Source organism: Loxodonta africana, chromosome 13, assembly GCF_030014295.1.
Source record: "Loxodonta africana isolate mLoxAfr1 chromosome 13, mLoxAfr1.hap2, whole genome shotgun sequence".
NCBI lineage: Eukaryota > Metazoa > Chordata > Mammalia > Proboscidea > Elephantidae > Loxodonta > Loxodonta africana.
Window position 1 is genome coordinate 38,015,478 of NC_087354.1, and position 23,057 is coordinate 38,038,534.

Genomic DNA, 23,057 nt, shown 5'->3' on the forward strand with positions numbered 1-23,057 from the left:
GGAGATAAGAGTGCTGTGATCTATCAGAAGTCCTTGACTAGAGAAGGGCATCGAGCTGTCTATCAGAGTCTAATGTCTTTGAAATTAAGATCTTCCAAGTCCTGGCTGTTATCCCATGATTCCCAGGCAGCCTCCTGAGAACCCTGTGGGTTTTGCAACTTGCATGCAGGGACAGAATCCACCTGACTGCACTACTTACATAAGGATTCTGAGCCAGTTGCCAATTCGGTTTCTCAGTGTCACACCAGACCTGAACTGAGGTGACCCCACTCCCCTGGGAAAGCTGTTTGGGCGGCCTTTATTTTCCCTCCACATCTCTTCTTCAATTAAATGGCTTAGGAAGAGAGTAGAAAACTTGGTGCTGTGGCAAAAGTATGAGCTGGGAGCTGGGTGACGTGCATTCCGGGTGAGACTTCAGTTTCCCAAGCAGCACAAGGAGTGTAGGGCCTTCTCGATAACAGGACTACCTCCGGCTCTAACATTCCAGTTTCGGGGGAGCTATGTCTCCTGCGGAACCCAGCCAGGCCGGACTCACAGGACCCCAACCAGGGGCCTTGCAGTTCTTGGAGCCGGGATGGGCTCGAATCCACCGCGAGCTGCGCTTTCCGAAGATGGCTCCAAGATACGCGCTTCCAGCAGTGGGGGGGGGGGGGGGGGGGCGGGGGGAAGTAAGGAAAAACGAGGGCGCACGTTCCGCGCAGACGCTTAGAATCCCGAGAAAAAGGATTCACGTTGCTGCCGCTATGTCGTAGACTAGGAGCAAGTGCGAGGCGTTACTCAGGAGTCGGAAAGCTGCTAAAAGGCTGGCCACCCGGGGCGGGGCAGCTGCGGGGCGAACCTTGGGGCGGGGCGGAATCTGGGAGAGTCAATCAGAAGCAAGGATTCTACTTTTGGGGGAAGCCCCTGGGATTCTGGCTGGTGTGGCTGGTCAGAGAGGAGACCAGGCAGGATTGCGCAAAGCCAACCAGAAGCCTGAGCTCTCTGCCTTTCTGTTCACAGCCTCGGAGGCACGGTGGGGGCGGGAGGGGAAAAGCCCCTGTCTGCCTGGCTGTTTTGGGGTGCCAACTGGTCCATTCCGACCCCTAGGGGCCCTACAGGACTGAGTAGAACTGTCCCATAGTGTTTCCTAGGTTGTCATCTTTATGGTGGCGCAGTGGTTGAAAGCTACGTAGAGCTACAGCGGCTAACCAAAACGTCTGCAGTTCGAATCCATCAGGCGCTCCTTGGAAACCCTATGGGGCAGTTGTACTCTGTGCTATAGGGTCGCTATTAAGTCGGAATCGACTGGACGGCGACGAGTTTGATCTTTCTGGGAGGAGATGGCCATGTTTTTTCGCGCGGGGTCACCGGTGGGTCGGAACTGCCAACTTCGGGTCAGCAGCCCGGCGCTCGACCTTTGTGCCCCCGGCGGTGACTGGGCAGCGAGGGGTCTCCGGGAGCCAATCACAAGTCAGGATTCTGGGGCTCCGGGGAGCGCTGGGCGAGGCAGCTGCTTCTACCGCGCTACTTGCCGGCGCCCGTGCGGGCCCAGCCGTAGTCCCCGGCTGCCGGAGCGGCGGACCCAGCCCGAGCCCGCGGGTCGTGGCGGGTGAGCTGAGGTGGGGAAGGCAGAGGCGAGCCCCGGCTTCCCTGAGGTAACACGCCCGAGGGCAGGGAGGCTGACGTGACTCGGGTGGCTCGGACTTCTGCGGCCCCCTGGTCACCTCAGACTCGCTGCGTCACCTGCCTCCCCGGGCCTCACCTGTAAGCCGAAAGGGCGGGGCTGAGAGCCCGGAATCCAAGCGTGGCACCTGAGAAGCCCTCCCTCCCGTTACCTGTGTGGAGACCCTGACAGGCAGAGGGGACGTGTGGAGCCTGGACTCGGGGCCAGGTGTCTGGGGGAACAATTTCTAAGGCCCCACGGCCCCACTAATATGAACAACCCTGTGAGCCCGACTTGTGCGTCCGCGGTCCCGCTCTCTTAGTTTCCTGCCTTCTGGGGGGCAAGCTGTGCACCCCTCTCAGCCCGCTCTCCTACCACTCTTCCCCTCCTCCTGCAGGAAGACCTTGGAGCGCCCGGCAGTGTATTGCTGTGTCTTTGAGAAACTACGGATACTACAGGAGCTGAGTCCCTGCCTTCCTATTTCCTGGTCGCGTTTGAGAGTCAACAGCCCGGTGAGCCTGTGGAGTAAAGGGAACCAACCATTAGTTCCATCAGTATTTAACAAGTTTTTATTACAAAATGCTCATACTCATAGCGACCCTATAGGACAGAGTAGAGCTGCCCCATAGAGTTTCCAAGGAGTGCCTGGCGGATTCAAACTGCCAACCCTTTGGTTAGCAGCTGTAGCACTTAACCACCACGCCACCAGGGTTTCCTATGAGTCGGAATCGGCGGCACTGGGTTTGTTTGGGGCTTTTTTTTTGTGTTACAAAATGCGGGAAACCTTGGTGACATAATGGTTAAAAGCTATGGCTGCTAACCAAAAGGTCGGCAGTTGGAATCCACCAGACGCTCTTGGAAACCATATGGGGAAGTTCTACTCTGTCCTGTAGGGTCACTGTGAGTCGGAGTAGACTCCATGGCAGCAGACTTGGTTTTTGGTTTATTACCAAATGCAAGGCTGTGGACTACGTGCAGGGCATACAGAGATTTACTGGGTGCAATCCCTGCTCTCCTCCAACCTTGGAAGGACATACCAGAAAGGATTTCAAGAAAAGAGGGGTAGGTTTGGGAGATGTGCCAACAGGGGTGGATTATCCAATAGGCAAAGTAAGCATGGTGCTTACCTTGCTTACCAGACCATCTGTAGTGAACAATTTCACATGAGTTTCACCACATCAAAGATCTTTGTTCACTACAGATTAGTGAGTAAACACAAGTAAGCTTGTGCTTACTTTGCTTACTGGGTCATCCGCCCCTGTCAGGATTGTAAATCTGAAAAGAGGTTTTGACTCTGTAGGAAGGTGCTGTGTGTTTGGGAGAGACGGATGCCAGCCATACCTAGATGCAGAATCTTTGATATGGTGAAAAAATGTGAAATTGTTCAGTACAGATGATCTGGTAAACACCACGCTCATCTTGCCAATTGCATGCAGAGGTAGACTTTACTAGACGTTGTGACTAACACATGTGACTAAACTAACCCTTTGGGGGTGAGAGAGAGAAGAGAATCAGAATGATTCTTATTTCTGGTCTGCTTTATCTTGCATAAAGTTTAAGGTCCAGCTCTTTGGGGTTGGAAGGCAAAGGTTCTGAGATTCTGGCACGAACCTTGGGATTGGAAAATATTTGTTTCTGGAAGGTTTTTTCAGGAGCTAAGTAAAATACTGTTTGCAGGAAATAGAGACTGTCGGATTTGAATCACACACACATTTTGTTAACACAGCTGTCTCTGCTGAATACGTTTCTTTCTCTATACTTATTTGTTTTCAAGAGCTGCCATGATCTGTGTCGTTAGTTCCTTGATTTGGATTCTTTGTATATAAAGGAAAAAGGCAAAATTAAGCTTAAAAAAAAGAACTTCTAGAAGTATAGAATGTTAGAGGTAGAGGGGACTTGTAGAGCTGATCTAGTCCAGCTCTCTTTTAGAGGAGAAATGACTAGTACAAAGTTTCAGAGGTTAGGTAGCAGAGGTGGCACACAAATATAAATTCCTATTTATTATAACAGGCCATCTTTGATGGCCAGAGCTGTCCAACATTGCTTTAAGCTGTTTTAAAAAACAGGGCTCTTCAAATAGCCTTAAAAAGCCTCATTCACCCTTTCCCACATGCACTTATCTGTTTTTTTTTAATGGTGAGAATAAAATTATAGGCCTTGGAGGGTCTCTGAGGCACCTACCATCTTAGGGGAAGAGACAGCCTAACCAAAGTATTTGGCCTTATTTTAAAGCTCGTTGACATGAGATTCCACTGCTTTGCCCAGGGAGCCAACCAATTTGTAGATTCTCTAGAAGATCTCCCAAGTTGCTGAGTTAAAGCTTACATTGTTTTTTTCTGGAGGGAGCCTGAGGCTTGAGTATTATAGACTTGAGGAACTGCTTTGGATATAGTCCCTCAGGAAATACGTGTTTATTGGAGTCCTCCTTGTCTCTGAAATTTTTATATTAATTTACCTGTTTTTAGTTAGGGTATCTTTTCTGTACCCCTCTCTGCTCCTCTCTCCTGTTTTAGTATCCACTATTAACTGCATCCATCCAGGCATAAATACTGGGAGAGGGGCTTCCTTTAGAGAGCATCAACAATCTACATCAGCAGGATTCTCTCATTCAGTGCCAGGCACTGTGCCTGGTACTGGGCATAGTGGAGAATAAAACAATGGACCCTACTTTAGTGTAACCTGCTGGTGAATACAGGTAGTTTAACAGACGTAATGAAGAGGGGAGCCTGCTGTGGAAACATGGTGTCTTGGGCCAGAGAAATGGGACAAGACTCACCCATGGCTTGAGGCTAAGGCTAGGCAGCTCCCCTTTATGGGGCGCATTCCTACAGCTTCTAATTACTAGCATGGACTGAGTGAAGAGGCCAAGGAGGCAGTCTGCCACTCATCTATAACTTTGAACAAGCCATTTCTCTCCCAAGTCTTACCTGGAGAATGGAGATCAGAGAAATACCTCTCACAAAGATCTATGGCAAGGATTAATTGAGATAGTAAATGTTAGGGGGCCAAGCACAGTGCTCACTGAGCCTTAGCTTGTTTTTGTCTTCAAATGTAGCCCAGCCTCTTTCCATTTTGATTTATCTTTACAAATTTGTGAGGCTTAAAAAAGCAAATTACAAAGTGGAAAAAAAAAGCCTCATTCAAGGATGTTACAGGAACGTTTTCTGGACTAGAAAGGAGCTTGGCCTTCATCAGTTGCCTTTAAGTTTCCTTCTAACTTTAAAAATCATGATTCAAATTAAATTCAGAATTACCCTGAAATCCTTAAGGCTTTGGGAGTTGAAAATTACTCTAACATTTCAGTTTGGATTTAAAGCTTCAGTTCATATTACGTTGTGAAAACTGGCCTTATACCAGTTTACAGATCTCCAGAAGGAATGTTAACCTTCCATGTAAAGTCTTAAGCCCAAATACAGTGTGACAGGATATACTGGTTCCCAGAAGTTTCAGGTGCAAGGGTTGTTTTGAAACCCCATTCAGGCTTTGTCACAATATCCGTAGTGGACAAAACCTGAATGGCTTAACTTGCTTCTGAAAGAAAATGCTCTGGTCACGAGAAGTGATTGTCAAGAATGTAATAACTACAACAGGTGGGGAAAACTTGCCAGTGACACAGGAGCTATGCAGGTATGGAGGCGGAAGAGATTCCATTAGGTAGGAGAATCAGGGAAAGCTGTGGGGGCAGAGGAGACATCTTTTGTGGTTTGTACCCTTATTATCAATTGTTTCCCCTACCAGGCTGTAGTCCCAGGACTGAGGCGTACAAGGGGTCATATAGGAGCACCTTAGCATACATCACTGAATTTTATCCCCTTCCCCCTCATTGGAATTAGTTGGGCCTTTGCTATGACAGATCTGAAGTGATTAGACATTAACAGTAATTTCTCTACCCTCTGAACTTTGGCAGATACTAATCTCACAGGTCACAAACTAAGGTATAACTTTATTTTTGTAACTGCTCTTAATTTTTTTTATTTCAAGCCCCTATTTCTCTGGGAAATAGAAAAACTTATTCTTCCAATTTAAGGTAAACTTAGGCACTTCAGTGTTAATTCAGTCATTTCTGGCTTATACTTAGTTAATTGAGAATTTTCTTTGGCATTCTATTAGTTTAACATGTACTGCCTTATAACTTGTTATTGTGTACCATTTTTTAAATTTTTGTTTAGGATGTCTATGACTGTGAGCTAACTTTTCAGATGTTATAGAACTCTCTCAGCTCATCTTCATATCTCTCACAGTGCCTCACCATTTTTTGTGCATCAATCAATATTTTTATATTTAAGGTAGAGTGATAAGCTAGAAGATGAGCCTTATAATTTATCAGAACTGTGAATAGAAAGGTCCCTGGGTGGTGTAAACAGTTTGCACTTGACTGCTAACCTAGAGGTTGGCAGTTCGAACCCACCCAGAGACACTGTGGAAGAAAGGCCTGGTGATCTTGCCTAAAGATTACAGTCAAGAAAACCCTATGAAACAGTTCTACTCTGTAACATATGGGGTTTCCATAAGTCAGAATCTACCTGATGGCAACAGGTTTGGGTTTTTTGTTTGTTTGTTTGGTGAATAGAAGAATAAGAACGCTGTTTTAAATTCCTATTTTAACCCAAGACTGATGGTGGAATAGTCAAAAGGACATAATCATGATTAAGAGCCTGGAAAGCTGAGTTCTTACTGTAACTTGATATATAACTTTGAGCAAGTCTCTTAACCCCTTAGGATCTGAATTTTTCCTGTAAAGTTGATGATGAGGAGGAGGACTTGGACTAGATGATATCCAAGGAGGCTTCCTGATCAGTGTTCTGTCTCTGGGAGCATACCTTCATAAAGTAATTTAAAACTCACTTTATGGTCCAAGGATTTTTATTCCCCTGCCAACACATCTACTTCTTTATCCTATTTACTGGTTTGATTTTTGAAATTTTTGAGTAAAAATTAGCAATCAAAAGTAGTAAGACATTAATATAGAGAAATATAACTGATCTGCTTTGAGAAAAATCATTTAAATAAACATATTCATTTTGTCTCATTTCTGTCCCCGCCCCCCCCCCCCCCCCCCGCCGCAGACACAATGGCAAGTGGAGATGGTCAGCAATCACAGGCTCTTACCAAACCTGCTTTCAGTGAGGTACAAGCCTCTGCATTAGTGGAATCGATATTTGGGTTAAAAGTTTTCAAGGTCCAGCCACTTCCCAGCTACGATGACCAAAACTTTCATGTGTACATTTCAAGAACCAAAGACACTGCAGATGGCCCAACTGAATATGTTCTCAAAATAAACAACACAGAGTCTAGCAAAAATCCAGACCTGATTGAAGTGCAGAGTCACAGCATCATGTTTCTGCAAGCAGCTGGATTTCCAACAGCCTCCATATACCACACTAAAGGAGACAACGTAACCTCTCTTATGTCCGTAGGTAAGAGATGACCAACTTGCCAGTCCGTTCATCACTTCAGTAGCCAACATTACTGCATTTTGGCTACAAGTGGAAAAATCAAGAAAAAATATCAAGAACAGATTCGCACATTTTGATCAAAGATTCTACAGAAGAATCCTGATCAAAAGGGAAAAAAATGCAGAACAGAACTTCAAATTCTCTTAGAATCTAGATTTTCTGGAGCCATGGAAGCTGGATAAACTCTGAAACTATTGCCCTGAGATGATCTTTAAACCCTAAATCAAACAATAGTTTAGCTTAACTAGTAAAGAATGTCTTCCTTGAGCATTGAGCTCTTTTGAGTTCTATTTATGGGATCACATTGACAACAGCAACTCAAAAGATTAGATAGGAAATTTAGGAGGTAGTGAGTTTGTGTTAATGATGGAGGAACAACTTGGAAAAGGAGGGTGAGAATGGTTGCACGACTTGAAGGATGTAATCAATGTCACTGAATAGTACATGTAGAAATTGTTGAATTGATGTCTGTTCTGCTGTGTATATTCTCAACAACAAAAATAAATTATTACAAAAAAGAAGAAGAGCAAGTTCACAATTCCAAGGTTAGACATGGTTAATTTTTTGAAGGTTGAGAGAAGCAATGCACATCACCAAAGTAGAGATTGGGGCTCTGGTTCTGAAGTGGTTAGAGCCAGGATCTAGCATAACTCTTCCACTTAGAAAGGCCCTGATGGATAAGTAACTATGGGAACATGTGGAAATCAAAACAGCTTTATTTTTTTTTTACCCAGAAAAATAAAGATATTTATTCATAAGACCAGTAGGATATTATGGTGCAGCAGTGTAGGAGAAAGAATACAAGACTGGCAATCAGGAACTTTAGATCCGAGCTCTGTTGTTAACTGTACAGGTGACCTTGGGCACACTACTGAAATTCCTAAGGCTGCATTTCCTCATCTGTAAGATTTGGTCCCTTTTACCTCTAAATGGTAAAGTATACCTAATTCAGTTCTCCAGGTAGTAGCCTGAAATCAACTCCTTGGAATTTTCTAAAGGTATGAAATCATGACTCTCCTTTTCTTTCTTAACTTTTCAACCATTCGAAGTTCACATTGCTCCAGACAGCTGAAGTTCATTATGGTCCTTAAACCCATTGCCATCGAGTCGATTCCAACTCATAGCGACCCTATAGGACAGAGTAGAATTGCCCTATAGAGTTTCCAAGAAGTGCCTGGTGGATTTGAACTGCCAGCCTTTTGGTTAGGAGCCATAGCGCTTAACCACTATGCCACCAGGGTTATGGTCCTTGAGGGGTGGTTATTGTCCTGTGTTCAGAACACAGGCTATGCCCCACTTTGCCTCTGAGGAAGTCCGTGATTTCGAAACAGTCATTTCTTTATACCTCAGTTTCCTCAGTTGTAAACTTATACAAAAGTGTGTGTTTGGGGCATTCATTTGCCAGAAAAGGTAATTTATGTTTAGAGCTAAGAGAGATTGTTGGTGCACACAATGGCAGATTCCAATTTTCTTCACCTTTGTCTGTTCTACCTCCTTGCTCTAACCACTTAGCTGTGCCTCATGGTGTCCTGCTCAGTAAGCTGTTTTAGGTTAGCACATTTTTTTCTCTTTTTCTCTAATTTCCATTATTCTTTGCAGTTATTTCTAGGCAAAATAGCCTCTCATTGTTTCTTTTGAGGATATTTGACAGTATACATTGTTCCATCCACCTAGACAATGGCTCTGAAACCAAAAGTTACTTGGTGAGGCTGATGACTTATCTCCCAGGAAGACCCATAGCTGAGATTTCCATCAGTCCCCAGCTATTATATGAAATTGGAAGACTAGCTGCCAAATTGGATAAGACACTGGAGGTAAGATTTGGGGTTTATTTTTGTTTATAAGATTTTTCTGTTTTATTTTGTTTAATACACCCAGGGTCAGATTTTCTTTTTACATACAGTTCTTCCTAAGGTGTGTTAGAAAGGAAACGTCCTAGATGTGTGAACTTTATGATAAACAGTAGAGCTACCTTCTCCTCAGGTCTGTTCTTTACTACTATATTGGTAAGATACCTTTTTTTTTGTTTGTTTGTTGTAACAAACAGAAATTTGTTCCCTCATAGCCTAGGAGGCTGGAAGTCTGAATTCAGGGCACTAGCTCCATGGGAAGGCTTTCTCTCTCTGTTGGCTCTGGGAGAAGATCCTTGTCATCAATCTTCCCTTGGGTCCAGGAGTTTCTCAGCTCAGGGACCCTTGGTCCAAAGGACACGCTCTGCCCCTGGCTCTTCTCTCTTGGTGGTATGAGGTTCCTCTCTCTCTCTGCTTGCTTCTCTCTTTTATAACTTAAAAGAGATTGACTCAAGATACAACCTAATCCTGTAGATTATGTCCTGCCTAATTAACGTAACTGCCTCTAATCCTTCCTCATTAACATCATAGAGGTTAGGATTTACAACACATAGGATAATCACATTAGATCACAAAGTGGAAGACAGTCACGCAATACTGGGAATCATGGCCTAGCCAAGTTGACACACATTTTTGGGGGACACGATTCAATCCATAACAGCAAGGAATGATTTTACTCCGTTCTACTGTGACTTTATGTGGTGCTGTTAACTCCATTTTATAGTCTAAATGGAGGCTCAAAGGATTACCTACATTTTTAGGAAGTCATGATATTGTTTATGCTGCTCACTGAAGAGAGTATGTATTCACAAATTGAATCCTGAAGTTTTCATCCAGATAAAGTGTAATCAGTCTGAGCTTTATATAAAACAGTAGCCAAGTTATGAATAGATTTAAATGACCTTTGCTAAGGATCTTTTATTTCTATGTTGTTGTTAGGTGCTGTTGAGTTATTTTCAACTCGTAGTGACCCCATGTGACAGTAGAACTGGCCCATAGGGCTTCCTAGGCTGTAATCTTTACAGGAGCAGGTTACCAGGTCTTTCTCCTACAGAGCTGCTGGGTGAGTTTGAACCACCAACCTTTTGGTCAACCATTGTGCCATCAGGGCTCTTTTCAATCCTGTAGGAACAATATTATGTATGACAAATAGTTTTCCAGCCAAACTCACAAAACATTTTCATTTATTCAACAAACATTCATTGAGTACCTTTTATGTGCCAGGCACTAGGGAGATGGAAAGGATTTGAGGAGTAATGAGCTGCAGACCCTGTCCTAGAGGCATGTGTTCCAGTGGAGCAGATAACATTTGAAAAAGTAATTACAATTTGTATGACTAAATACAGTTTTGTTTTGTTTTTGAGTAAAATGCAATTCATGAGTAAAGCACTTCTAATCACTCACCAAATCCTGACAATTCTACTTCTCAAATGTCTCTGCAATCCATATTCTTTCCATTTCTGCCTCGGCTGTCCTAGCTCAAGCTTTCATCCTAGCTTCCCTGGATTACCACTATAGCCTCCCGGCATCTAGTTCCTTCTCCTCCAATTCATTCTTTATACCAATCAAGAGTTACTTTTTCAAATGACAAATCTGACCACATCAGCTCCATGGTTAAAACTTTTCAGTGGTACCTTAGTTACCTAGTGCTGCCATAACAAATATACCCCAGTGGGTGGTTTTAAAGAACAGGAATTTATTGTCTCACCCTTTTGAAAGCTTGGAGTCCCAATTCACGTCAGCAGAGCTATGGTCTGTCCACTCTAGGGGAAGCTCATTCCCCGTCTGTCAGCTCCTGGCAGCCCGAGTGTTTCTTGGCGTTCCTTGGCTTATAGATGGGTCCTCACATGGTGTCTTTGCCCTGGATGTGAGACTGTCCGTGTCTGAACTCTTCTTTATAAGACACCACTCAGAAGAGACCCACCCTACTTTGTATGACCTCGTTAACACAACAGAAGAAAACCCCTATTTCCAAACAAGGCCACATTCACAAGTACAGGGGTTAGGACTTTAACACAGCTTTTGGGGAGACACAATTCAGTTTATAATAAGCAAATTCTCACTGCCTTCAAAATGAAGATCCTCGCGTGGCATGCAAGGCCTTCATAGCCTCATCCCTGCCTCCCTGGGGCAATCATCCAGCTCACTCGTTTGCATTCCATCTGTCAGGGATCAGCTCTTTATTGTCTGCTGTCTAGATGCCTTAAAATGTCTAGTAACAACTTGAACATATTTTGTGTAATGTTTTAGCTGTTTCAGGCAGGAGGGTCAATCTGGTCCCTGTTACTCCATGTTGGCCAGAAGCTGAAGTCTATATTGCAGTCTAAATAGTATCTATTTATCCTTTCATCCTGAAATGAAAATAACCCTTTTTTAAAAATTTTTATTGTGCTTTAAGTGAAAGTTTACAAATCAAGTCAGTCTCTCATATAAAAATTTGTATAAAAAATTGTATACACCTTGCTATATACTTCTAGTTGCTCACCCCCTAATGAGACAGCACACTCCTTCTTTCTACTCTTTATTTTCGTGTCCATTCAGCCAGCTTCTGCCCCCCTCTGCCCTCTCATGTCCCATCCAGACAGGAGCTGCCCACATAGTCTCATGTGCCAACTTGATCCAAGAAGCTCAATCCTCACCAGTATCATTTTCTATCCCATAGTCCAGTCCAATCCCTGTCTGAAGAGTTGGCTTTGGGAATGGTTCCTATCTGGGGCTAACAGAAGGTCTGGGGAACATGACCTCTGGGGTCCCTCTAGTCTCGGTCAGACCATTAAGTCTGGTCTTTTTATGAGAATTTGAGGTCTGCATCCCACGACTCTCCTGCTCCCTCAGGGGTTCTCTATTGTGTTCCCTGTCAGGGCAGTCATTGGTTGTAGGCGGGCACCATCTAACCCTTTTTTTTAATTATTGAAAAACCCTTCAGTGGTTCGTTATTTAAAGAAAATCAGATAAATATACAAAGAAAAAAATTAGAAGTTCCCAGTAATTCCATCACCCAGAGAGGACTACTATATCTCTTACTAAACTATTTATTCAGTTAGTCTAAATCCACGTTGTCCCGTACCCCCTGGGGCATAGTTGGTGCTCGGTAAATGTTTGTAAACTGACAGACCTTCTTCTATGCTTACAATAATCCCCATTTTACATTGCACTCTATTCGTTTATTCAGCAATGCCATGCCTTATATATGCATGGTAAACATTATTAAGCATTTCTGTTGAAATAGTTTTCAATTAAATTGGAGCAAATCCAGCTCCTTTAAAATATCCATTTCTGGATATGAATGTACTTTGGGTTAAAATACCCTGTTCTAATTAAATGTATCTTCAGGAAATTTTCTTCACATATTGATTTTATTTAGAAAAACCTTTTAACTGATGGGAATGCACAGTCCTCAGAATCAAATCTAAATGAGCTGCTTAAATGAGTGCCTGTTACATAACAGGAATAAGTTCCCCTTTATCATCAACCTTGCCTTCTACCCTGTCTGTGGGTTTCGTGCATATGATTTGTTGCCATTAAAGGTTCAGCTTCTCCTGCTGTATTCTGAAATGGCAGTTTACAGAGGGAGATAGCATCACATCATTGCTGACAGTGAATTCGGCCACTGTGCAGTTAGCCACCTGCTGCTCTGCTGTGCAACTTATTTTAAGTCGTCTTGTAGGGGACAGAGGACCTCTAGAATGAACCAAGAAAAGCATTTTTCACTTGGTACCACAGTGCATTTTCTCATGCTTTATTCCCATTGTCCACCCCCTCACTTCCCCTCGCTCCATGCCTTTGTAGATGGTAAGTCCTTAGTTTTTCTATGTTGCTATTGTTAGTTACCGTTGAGTCAGTTCCAACTCATGGCAACCCCATGTGTGCAAAGTAGAACTGCCCCATAGGGTTTTCAAGGCTGTGACCTTTTGGAAGCAGATCACCAGGTCTGTCTTCTGAGGCATCTTTGAGTGGGCTCAAACTGGCAACCTTTCAGCTAGTCAAGCGCTTAACCATGTGTGCCACCCAGGGACTCCTAGTTTTCTAAAGCACTAGGAACCATGGATTCTCTGATCGGTAGATAACACATGTGCAATGTCACTGCTAAAGGCAGTATTTTAATCCTGTAGGTGGGGCAGAGGCTGCAGCTGCTCTACTGGACACGTGGTTGGGCCATTGAAGCTTGTAGCAGCTGGACAGGCCTTCAGGATCCGGAGTAGACAGGAGCCCTGGAGTATGTAGGAGCCAGAATTGAGGTGTTCACAGGCAGGGGTGACCAACTAGTCTGCACTGGAATTTGGTTGCTACTTGGTCAAAAAATGGACTGGAAATCACTATCAGGAGATTCGTTTAAGTATGAGAGAGAAGAAATATAAGGCAGGCTAATGAGTATGATTGTGGACAGAGCTTTGTACTAGAGGATGCAAGGTGCATGGCAAATGGGATTTGAGGAGTAGGGAGTGAAGAAGCTGACAGAAGGTGGGCTGAGATAGACCAATAAGGAGTGGTGATTAAATAGCAGAAATTCAGGTTGGTGTGCCAAGGAGCCAAAAGGATAAATAAGCCGGAGAAGTCAGCCAGATCAGGTGCAACACTGATATTCAACATTTACTAAGCACCTCATATATGAGGTGTTTGTTTACTTCGTGTGTTATTTAATGCACAGGAGTCCCCGGGTGGCTCAAGCAGTTAAGCATGTGCCTACTAACCAAAAGGTTGGCCATTTGAACCCACCTAGAGGCTCCTTGGAAGAAAGGCTGGTGATCTACTTCCGAAACATCACAGCTTTGAAAACCCTATGGAGCACAGTTGTGCTATGAAGGACATGGGGTCATCATGAGTCAGAATTAACTCAACGACAACTGGTTTGGTTTTTTTGTTTTATTTAATTCACAGATGACTGTGAGGTTGGTGTTGATACTCTCATTTTACTGATCAGGAATCTAAAGGCTGAGATGTTACGTGGTCCAGTGTTCTCTCCACTATCCCATATTAAAGCTGAGAAGTTCTCCTGTGGGGTGCATGGGATAATAGTGCCACCATTTAGAAACTGATCCAGCGGCTTCCCTGAGTAGACTGTGCTCCATTGGAAACCCAAGACAAGAATGTTATATTTTACTTTTTTAAAAATAAAAGCAACATATGCACATGGTAAAAATTTCAAACAGTACTGAAGGGTGTAAAATGAAATATAAGTATTTTCCTCCATCATCCCCATTCCTAGCCCTAGTCCCAAAAGTGACAGTTCACTATGCAGAATATTTTTGTGATCCTCGGTGACTTTTAACCCACCAGATGGTAAGGAGATTCAAAACCATGTCATGTGAGGAATAGTTGAAGGAACTAGAAATGTTTATTCCAGAGAAGACTCAGCAGGGGCAGGAGTACTGTCTTCAAATATCTGCAGGACAGCCATGTGAGGGAAGGACTAATCCTGTTCCAAATGGCCCCAGAAGTCACAGTTGGAACCACGATATTGGAGAGGCAGATTTTAGCTCAGCAAAAGGAAGGACTTTCACACAGCTACAGCCATCTCAATAAGGGTAAGGATTCCAGCAAAGGTTATAATGACCACTTGGGAAGGATATGGTAGTGATAACAGAAGCATCAGAAGAAGGTCTTCAAACTTCAGGTCATAATGGTGGGCATTGAAATCATTTTAGAGAATCATGTTGAATGTTTTTAAAGAAATAAAATAACCACAACTCAATGTAATCGATGTCACTAAATGGTCCATGTAGGAAAAAAAAAAAAAATCATCTATATGAGATCAAAAGGTCAAAAACTACTCTAAAGTAAAGATAATATGGTAAGGGGGAAGGGAAACTAGAGTACTGGAAATGGTACAATCAGAGCGGAAGGAATGAGAATGATGACACATTGTGAAAAATATAACCAACATCACTGAACAATTTGTGTAGAAATTGTCAAATGAGAACCTAATTTGCTGTGTAAACTTTTACCTTAAACACAATATTATTTAAAAAGAAAATATAAAACACCACAATACACCACATATAATGGTCTAAGTATTATTTACTGAAACTTTTTCTTTATATGTGTGTGCACCTATATACTGGGTTGTGATGTAAAATACATTTCTTACTTGAAAGCTACTCCATTGGATGACCATGAGGCTACCTTCCAGAACTCTGTGAAAGAGCTCTATATTGTAAGTTAAAGACCCAGGTCCTCGCTCTGCCTTTTACTACCAACTTGTTATCCCTTCGTGAACCTCAGTTTCTATGCTTGTGCAACGATGGTGGTAGAGCGGTCAAAGTCTAAAGGCCCTTCCAATTCCAGAATTTTTTACTCTAGGGACATTGATGTATTCATCAAAGATTGCTTGAGCAGTACCTGCTTTGTGCCAGGTACTGTTCTAGGTGTGGAGATACAGTAGTGAACAAAACAGACAAAAAAACAAAGTCCCTGCCCCCATTCTAGTGAGGACAGATAGTAAGAGAAGTAAGTAAAATGGGCTGGGTGTTAGACAGCAGTAAGTGCTAAGAAGAAAATATCAGCAGAGAAAAGGGATCTGGAATATTAGAGAGGGAGCTGACATTTTAGATGGAGTGGTCAGGATGTCCTCGCAGAGAAGGTGGCTTTTGAGAAAAGACCTGATGGAAATGAGGGCACCAGCTGTGTTGTATCTGGGGAAGAGCATTTTAGGAGGAAGAAACAGCAAACACAAAGGCCATGAGGTGGGAACCTGCTGGCATGTTTTCTGAACAGCAGGGAGGCCGGTGCGGTTGGAGGAATGTGAGCAAAGGAGAGATTAGTGGAAGATGAAGTCAGAGTGGTAACAAGGGGTCAGTGGGAAGGTCAGATACTGGATGAGAATAGAGTTCTTTAGAGCTGTGTTCAATCCCTTTTGTAAGCTGTGGATAATAATACCTGTCTGCACACAGTGTGAGGATCAACTGAGATGGAAATGTGCTCTTAAAGCTATGAGATCCAATACAACTCTTAAGTATTTACTACTATTTTTTTTTTTTTTATTGCTATTAAAGATGAAGTACTGTTTTGTGGATTAATGTAAATGGAACAAGTCGGTGACAATGTGGGAGTATGCTGCCTTTCTCCCAGGCACTCCCCAAGCCACTTTAAAGAGTGTAGTCTTGTAGATAAAGCAGATCTCTTTTTCAGGAGTGGCCACCCTTAATGCCAAGAGTCTAAGGGTTTCTTGCTTTTGGTGTAGAAATTCCGTCACCCAAAGTTAAGTGCTCTTCGTCGGGAGAACTTCATCTGGAATCTGAAAAATGTTCCTCTTTTGGAGAAATACCTATATGCCTTGGACCAGAATCGAAATCGCAAGATTGTCGAACAGGTCATTCAGCTGTTCAAGGATGAAGTAATGACCAAACTAAATCAATTTCGAGAATGTGAGTATTCCCCCAACCAAGTACACATTTTTCTGTATATTTAAATTGTAAACTTTCAAACCATCAGAGAAGTATTGAAGGTACAACTTAGCTTTATCACATCTTAAAATTTTGCTGTATTTGCTCGTTATTTTTTAAAGAATAATGTTATTTTCCTTAAAATTGATACATTTGAAGTTCCCCCATACATGATTCTACCTCTCTCCTCCCTACTGAATTTGCATGCATGTTTTAATATCATTACTACATTTTTGCCCTTTATTTTTATTTTCCTTGGGCCTATTTTACTATTTTTTTAACTTCTTTTTTAAATTATTATTTTGGACTTTAAAAAAAAAAAAAAAAACCTGTTGCTGTCCAGTCAGAGTAGAACTGCCCTATACAGTTTCCAAGGAGCACCTGGTGGATTTGAACTGCCCATCTTTTAGTTAGCAGCTGTAGCTCTTAACCACTACGCCACCAGGGTTTCCTTATGGACCTTAGGCACATAAACGTAATTAAACAGCCTTGGCTGAGACAGAAATAAACTAGGGTGTTAAATAACTGTTTTTACATGGCTTGATTTTTCTCCTTTCAGGTATCAATCATGGAGATCTTAATGACTATAACATTTTAATAGAGCCCAGCAGCAATTCAGCTGTTTATCGAGTATCTGGGATTTTAGACTTTAATGATATGAGCTATGGCTACTATGTGTTTGAAGTGGCCATTACCATCATGTACATGATGATTGAAAGCAAGGCTCCCATACAAGTGGGAGGTCATGTCCTTGCAGGGTTTGAAAGTATAATCCCACTGACGGCTGTAGAAAGGGGTGCTTTGTTCCTCCTTGTGTGCAGTCGTTTTTGTCAGTCACTTGTCATAGCTGCATACTCTTGCCAACTACATCCAGAGAACAAAGAATACCTCATGATTAGTGCAAAAACTGGATGGAAGCACTTACAGCAAATGTTTGACATGGGCCAGAAAGCTGTGGAAGAAATCTGGTTTGAAACAGCCAAGTCCTATGACTCTGGGATCTCCTTGTAACTGGTTCATGTTAACATCAGTAATTAGAAACCCAATAGGATCAGCTCTAATTTTGTGAAGGATTTCCCTATACAGTTAAAAATGAATTGATGGAACTTATCAATTCTGAGCATGACTATAAAAATGATGTAGTGGGGGTGTTTGACCGCCTCTAACTTCACAAGGAGGGAGGAGAATCAGCATCAACAGCCCAGGGCTGATTCCTGTGAGGTCAAACATAGCTCCACCCTCCAACCTTTTTACCAGTTCTAACACCAGCCATCCCTTCCACGGCACTCTACTTCTCTGCTGGGTTCCATAATTAATTGCAATGGCCACACAGAACTCAAAGACCTATTAGGGAAGTAACAGGTTATAATTCAGGATACAGTTCTTCAGTCAGGACAGCCTCTTCTCAGCCATGCCCACAGGCAGGCCTCTCTCTGGCCCTTGGCCCCTCAGCCTGAACTCTGCCCTGCTCAGGCCAAGTGTTTGTTACAAAGCTCTTTAGCTCTGCCGACAAATGCCCAGAGCACCCCACTCCATCAGGAAGCCTCCTGCCTGAAGGCAGTCAGGTCTCTTGCTCCATGGGTCAGCAAGCCTAGCTCCACCAACAAGTGCCTGGAGACACCTCACTCTGCCAGGAAGCCTCCTGTCCAAAGGTGTTCAGCTCTCTTGCTCTGTGGGTCAGCACACCCACTGTTATCACCCTACTCCTTGGGCCAAGAAACTCACTGCACCATCTCGCATCTGTCTCCTGACTTCTTGCCCTATTTCACTGTCTCTGATATTACAGCTCTCTCTTTCTGTCTCCTGGGTTTACTAGGAGGTTCTCAGTGCAGGGACCCTGGTTCTAAAGGACACGCTGCAGTCCTAGCTCTTCTTTCTTGGTGGTAGTGAGATCGCCCTTCCTGCCTCTGGGATGGCTCATTTTAAGTCTTAGTAGGATGGCAAAACTGACCAATCTCCTCGTTAGGGTTCCATAACCTTATTTGCATGGCCCCAGCCCCACAAGGGTGCCATGCACCTTATTTGTATAATTAGCAAGCTGTCCAATTCCCTCGATGGGCCACAAACCCCTTATTTGCATAGTCCCACCCAGTCATTTGATGGAAGTTACAAGACCATGGCGAAAAGAGCCATATAAAAGTGATCCATCGCACCGCAATGGCTAAGCATATGAAACCGCTAAGGTCTTCAAGCAATCTCATGATCGTCTTTTCAGTTGAGAAAGTACTACATGAGCAAGTATGTCTTCCTGTGAGTCTCACTTGCCTTATGTATAAAATATGCATACTGATATAATTTTGTATCAGATAATCTCTTAAGGTCTATTCTAGCCCTGCGATCAATGACTTTTTTAAACTTTGGGAAGAATACACACACACAAATTTTAAATAACTAGGAATAACACACATACAGACCTAGCTAACACATTACCAATTTTATGAAGCTGTCTCTGATCTCTCCTTTCTTTAAAATCCCATTGCACTTTGTCTTTTTTATGGCATATTACTTTGCATAATGGATGATGGCTGGTAGTCATCTAGCCTGAGAGCTGTTTGAGGGCAGAGACTATGTAAAACTTATTTTTGTCTTCCCACACCTGGTATAGTACCTTTCCCACAGAAGGTTCTTTAAAAATATTTACGAAATGAATGTTATATTAGAAGAAAGGCTAGAGATGATAAGGCACACACTAAGACATCTTAGGGAGGAATTCAGATGACATTCATAAAAAATTTTAACTTGCTTGAGAGGATAATTGAAACTGGAACTCCAAACAAAGAGGTTGCCAGAGATAGATGCTAGAAGGCACCATTCTGGAACTGCAAGGAAGCAAATAAAGATGTCCAGGCAAAGTCACTAAAGCCTGAGGTATCTAAATATAATGGCTAGCTTTCAGACTGATGCCAGGGAAGTCCCTAAGTAGGTTTTGTAAACTTTTTTTTTTAATTTACACTTCTTTTTATATGAATATGGAGTAGATTGGTGAACTGTAGCTCACTGTATACTTAAATTATGTCACAATATTTCCTTCACTAATTTCTGGCCATGTCTTCCTAAGAATGATTTAGTCAATGGCTATTCTTTTGGTTTTATCTATCTATGCTCTACAGATAACTCAAGTCTACAGCTTTGGCCATTCAAACACCCTCTTGGTAATTATCTTTTTCAGTATCTATGAAGAAGCATTGATATCCTCTCTCTCTTACCCTGTCTGTCTATACTTCCCAAACTAAGTCTCCTTTTAATTTCCTTATACCTTTCATTGGTACCATTTGTAACTTATACTCTATATCTCAATCTCCTTATCCGTAAAAGTGGGGTAAAAGTAATACCTATCTCATAGGTACTCGTGAAGATTTCATATGATAGCAATGCAAAATGCTTAGCATAGTGGTTGGCACATAGTTGTTGTTAGGTGCCATTGAGTCAATTTCGATTCATAGTGACCCTACGTACAACAGAACAAAACACTGCCTGGTCGTGCACTATCGTCACAATTGTTGCTACGTTTGAGCCCATTCTTGCTGCCACTGTGTCAGGCCATCTCACCAAGAGTCTTCCTCTTTTTCACTGATCCTCCACATTACCAAGTATGATGTCCTTCTCCAGAGACTAGTCCCTTCTGATAACATGTCCAAAGTATGTGAGACAAAGCCTTGCCATTCTTGCTTCCAAGGAGCAATCTGGCTGTACTCCTTCCAAGACAGATTTGTTGGTTCTTCTGGCAATCCGTGGTATATTCAATATTCGTTGCCAACACCATAATTCAAAGGCATCAATTCTTCTTCAGTTTTCTTTATTCATTGTCCAGCTTTTCTACGTATATGAGGCGACTTAAAATATCACGGCTTAGGTCAGGTGTACCTGAGTCCTCAAAGTGACATTTTTGCTTTTCAACACTTTAAAGAGGTCTTTTGCAGCAGATTTGCCCAATGCAATATGTCATTTGATTTCTTGACTGCTGCTTCCATGGGAGTTGATTGTGGATTCAAGTAAAATGAAATCCTTGATTTCAATATTTTCTCCATTTGTTATGAGGTTGGCACATAGTTGGGACTCAATGTTTACTCAAATAAATATTTACTCAACGAATGAATCATATCCCAAGTCACTCAAACTCAAAATATTAATTTTTTATTTGCCCTTCTCAAATTTAATTAGTGAGCCCTGTTGATTCTTTGAATCATAGAATTTTAGATTCTGAAATTCACAGCATCATAGAAATTCAGATAATTCCTGTCTTATTAAATCGTAAACACTGTTTAATAAAAGCTAACATTTATTAAGCACTAAGTATTTTACATGCACTATCTCATTTAATCTTCACAACAAATGCATGAGGGAAGTACTATTTTGATTAATTCGTATTTCCAGATAAGCAAATAGAGGCATAAAAAGTTGAAGTAATTTGCTGAAAGAGAGCCAGGGTTTAAGCCATAGTTCTCTAATAGAGACCATGCTCTTAACCACTACAGGGTCCCATACTGCTTCCTCCCCAGATTGCCTCCCCAACACACACACACATACACACTCACACAACTGTGTTAGAGGTGAGATCATTTCATAAGATCATTCACATGAAAGCACTTAAACTCCTCAGATTTAAGGAATTGTGTTTTTTGTCTAGCTTGACCATTCAGGAAATTGAGGACCAGAAAAATGGACTGAAACTGTCCACTCTCAGACCAGTGTTCTTTCTCTTATACCATGAAACTCTACAGATTTCCTCCTCAATTGCTCCTGCTAACATGGATTTCCCTCACTGGCTTCCTAATGGAAAAATTGTCTAACATTATTTTGGTATTTAAATACATGCTGCCTTGCATTAATATTTTACTGTTTAGTGTTTGTTCCAGCTTAGCTCCAATCAATCCATTCCATGTCATTTATAAGCTCTTGGATGGCATGAATCAAATAATACTTATTTCATATTAGCTTTAGGACCTAGCACTGGGTCAGGCCCCTAGCCCACCTTCAATAAATATCCGTTGAATGAACTGCAAGAATGAATGCACTTCTGTAAGTGCCAGGGCCCTGGTCCTTTCAACCAATGAGGAGAAAACCCAGTTCTAATTTCGAGAATCAATATCATATGTCCAGCAAAGACTCTTTGGTCTTTCAAGTGTCTTATTCTATTCAGGCTTTTATCCCCACTGGACTACATCAGAGCTTTACTTTCTCATCATCCTATCCTTAGTCTCACAAACCCTCTTATTAGAGACAGATAAAAAATCTGGTTACATAGATTGCTGTGTTACAATTTAACCAAAAATCTAGTGGCTTAAAACCTCAAGCAATAGCTTATCTTTCATGGTTTCTGTAGCTGGTGAATTCAGATAGGCCCTGGGACAGCTTGTTTCTTCTGTTCATAACATCTGGGGCCTCAGCTGGGAAGTCTTGAAGGCTCGGGGCAATTTGATGGCTGAGAAGAGACTATGACTATGGACTAGACTATCTGGAGGCACCTTCACTCACTGTCTGGGAGTTAACGCCGGGACCTCAGCAGGGCTGTCTGCTGAACACCTCTCCATCTGGTCTCTGCTTCCTCACAGCCATGGGGTTCTAAGAGCAATCACCCCAAGAGGACCAGACAGAGCTGTATCATCTTTCAAGGCCAAGCCTCAGAATTCACACACAGAAGTCACTTCTGTTGTAATCACAGGCTCACCCAGATTCAGGGCAAGAGAACACAGAACACATCTCTCAATGGAGGAACACGTGGGAGGGGAGACTTGAGGCCGTTTTAGAAACTACAATCTGCCACATCATCCTAAAAATAGTACTTTAATCCTGTTTTCCCATATCTACAGAAAAAAAAAAAATTCTGGCATTGAAAGCACTCTACAATTCAGCCTCGAATGCTTTTCCTACTTTACTTTCTATGTTATACGTGTCCTCCATTCTGGTCAGACTGACTACTCTGTTACCCAAACTTGTCAGACTCATGACCTCAACTGGTTCCTTTTCTTTTGACCTAAGAAATCCTACTTCTCACTTAATAATGTTTGCTGAATTCTGAAAAATGGACTAAGGTGGCAAAGGCCCTCAGGGATGCGTAAATTACACAGCGCCACCTGTCTGGGTGTGGACCTTTGCCACTGCCTTGGCTCACCTCCCTGTGTGCTTGGGAAGCAGAGACGACAGGTGAGACCTCAAAACATAACTCATTCCCAGGACACCTCCTTTTTAAATCCCAGAGCCCCCAATAATTTTGCACCTAATATGAAGAAGACAAAGTCCCTGCCCCCTAGGTCTCCCCCTGGTGGAGATTGTGAGCAAATGACAATATACTAAGCCAGGCCGTCAATCTTCTAGCCCAAAGGAACATAAACATGAATAGTAACTAGTTGTAAAAAAAAAAAAAAAAAAAAAGGCTTGTCGTTGTCAGACTTTCTCGTCTGACTTCACAAGGTGGAGGAGAGAATCAAGATGAACATCAGCCCAAGGCTGATTCCTATGAGGCAGAGGTCAGACATAACCTCCAACCTTTTTACTAATTCTGACACCAGCTGTACCTCCTAGGGCACTCTACTTCTCTGTTGGATTTGAAAATTCGTTGCAATAGCCATATGGAACTCACAGACAATACTTACGAGTTTCGGGTTTTTAGGGAAGTACGAGGTTACAAGACTTGGGATCAGGATCAGGAAGCGCATAGGCAAAGTCTCCCTTTTTCAGCACAGAACAGCTCTCTTGATCCTCTCAGCTATGCAAGGCTCCTCTCGGC

The 23,057-nt window shown here is 42.6% G+C and overlaps 1 protein-coding gene across 1 annotated transcript; it reads left to right on the top strand.

Annotated features, from left to right (window-relative positions):
- The first annotated feature begins 1,761 nt into the window (after nucleotides 1–1,761).
- On the top strand, nucleotides 1,762–22,637 carry HYKK (hydroxylysine kinase). The gene is made up of 5 exons (XM_003413838.3): nucleotides 1,762–2,154; nucleotides 6,709–7,059; nucleotides 8,773–8,912; nucleotides 16,129–16,312; nucleotides 16,890–22,637. Exons 2-5 carry the CDS (start codon nucleotides 6,714–6,716, stop codon nucleotides 17,339–17,341), a joined length of 1,122 nt encoding a protein of 373 aa, XP_003413886.1. The 5' UTR covers nucleotides 1,762–2,154; nucleotides 6,709–6,713; the 3' UTR covers nucleotides 17,342–22,637.
- The last annotated feature ends 420 nt before the right edge of the window (nucleotides 22,638–23,057 follow it).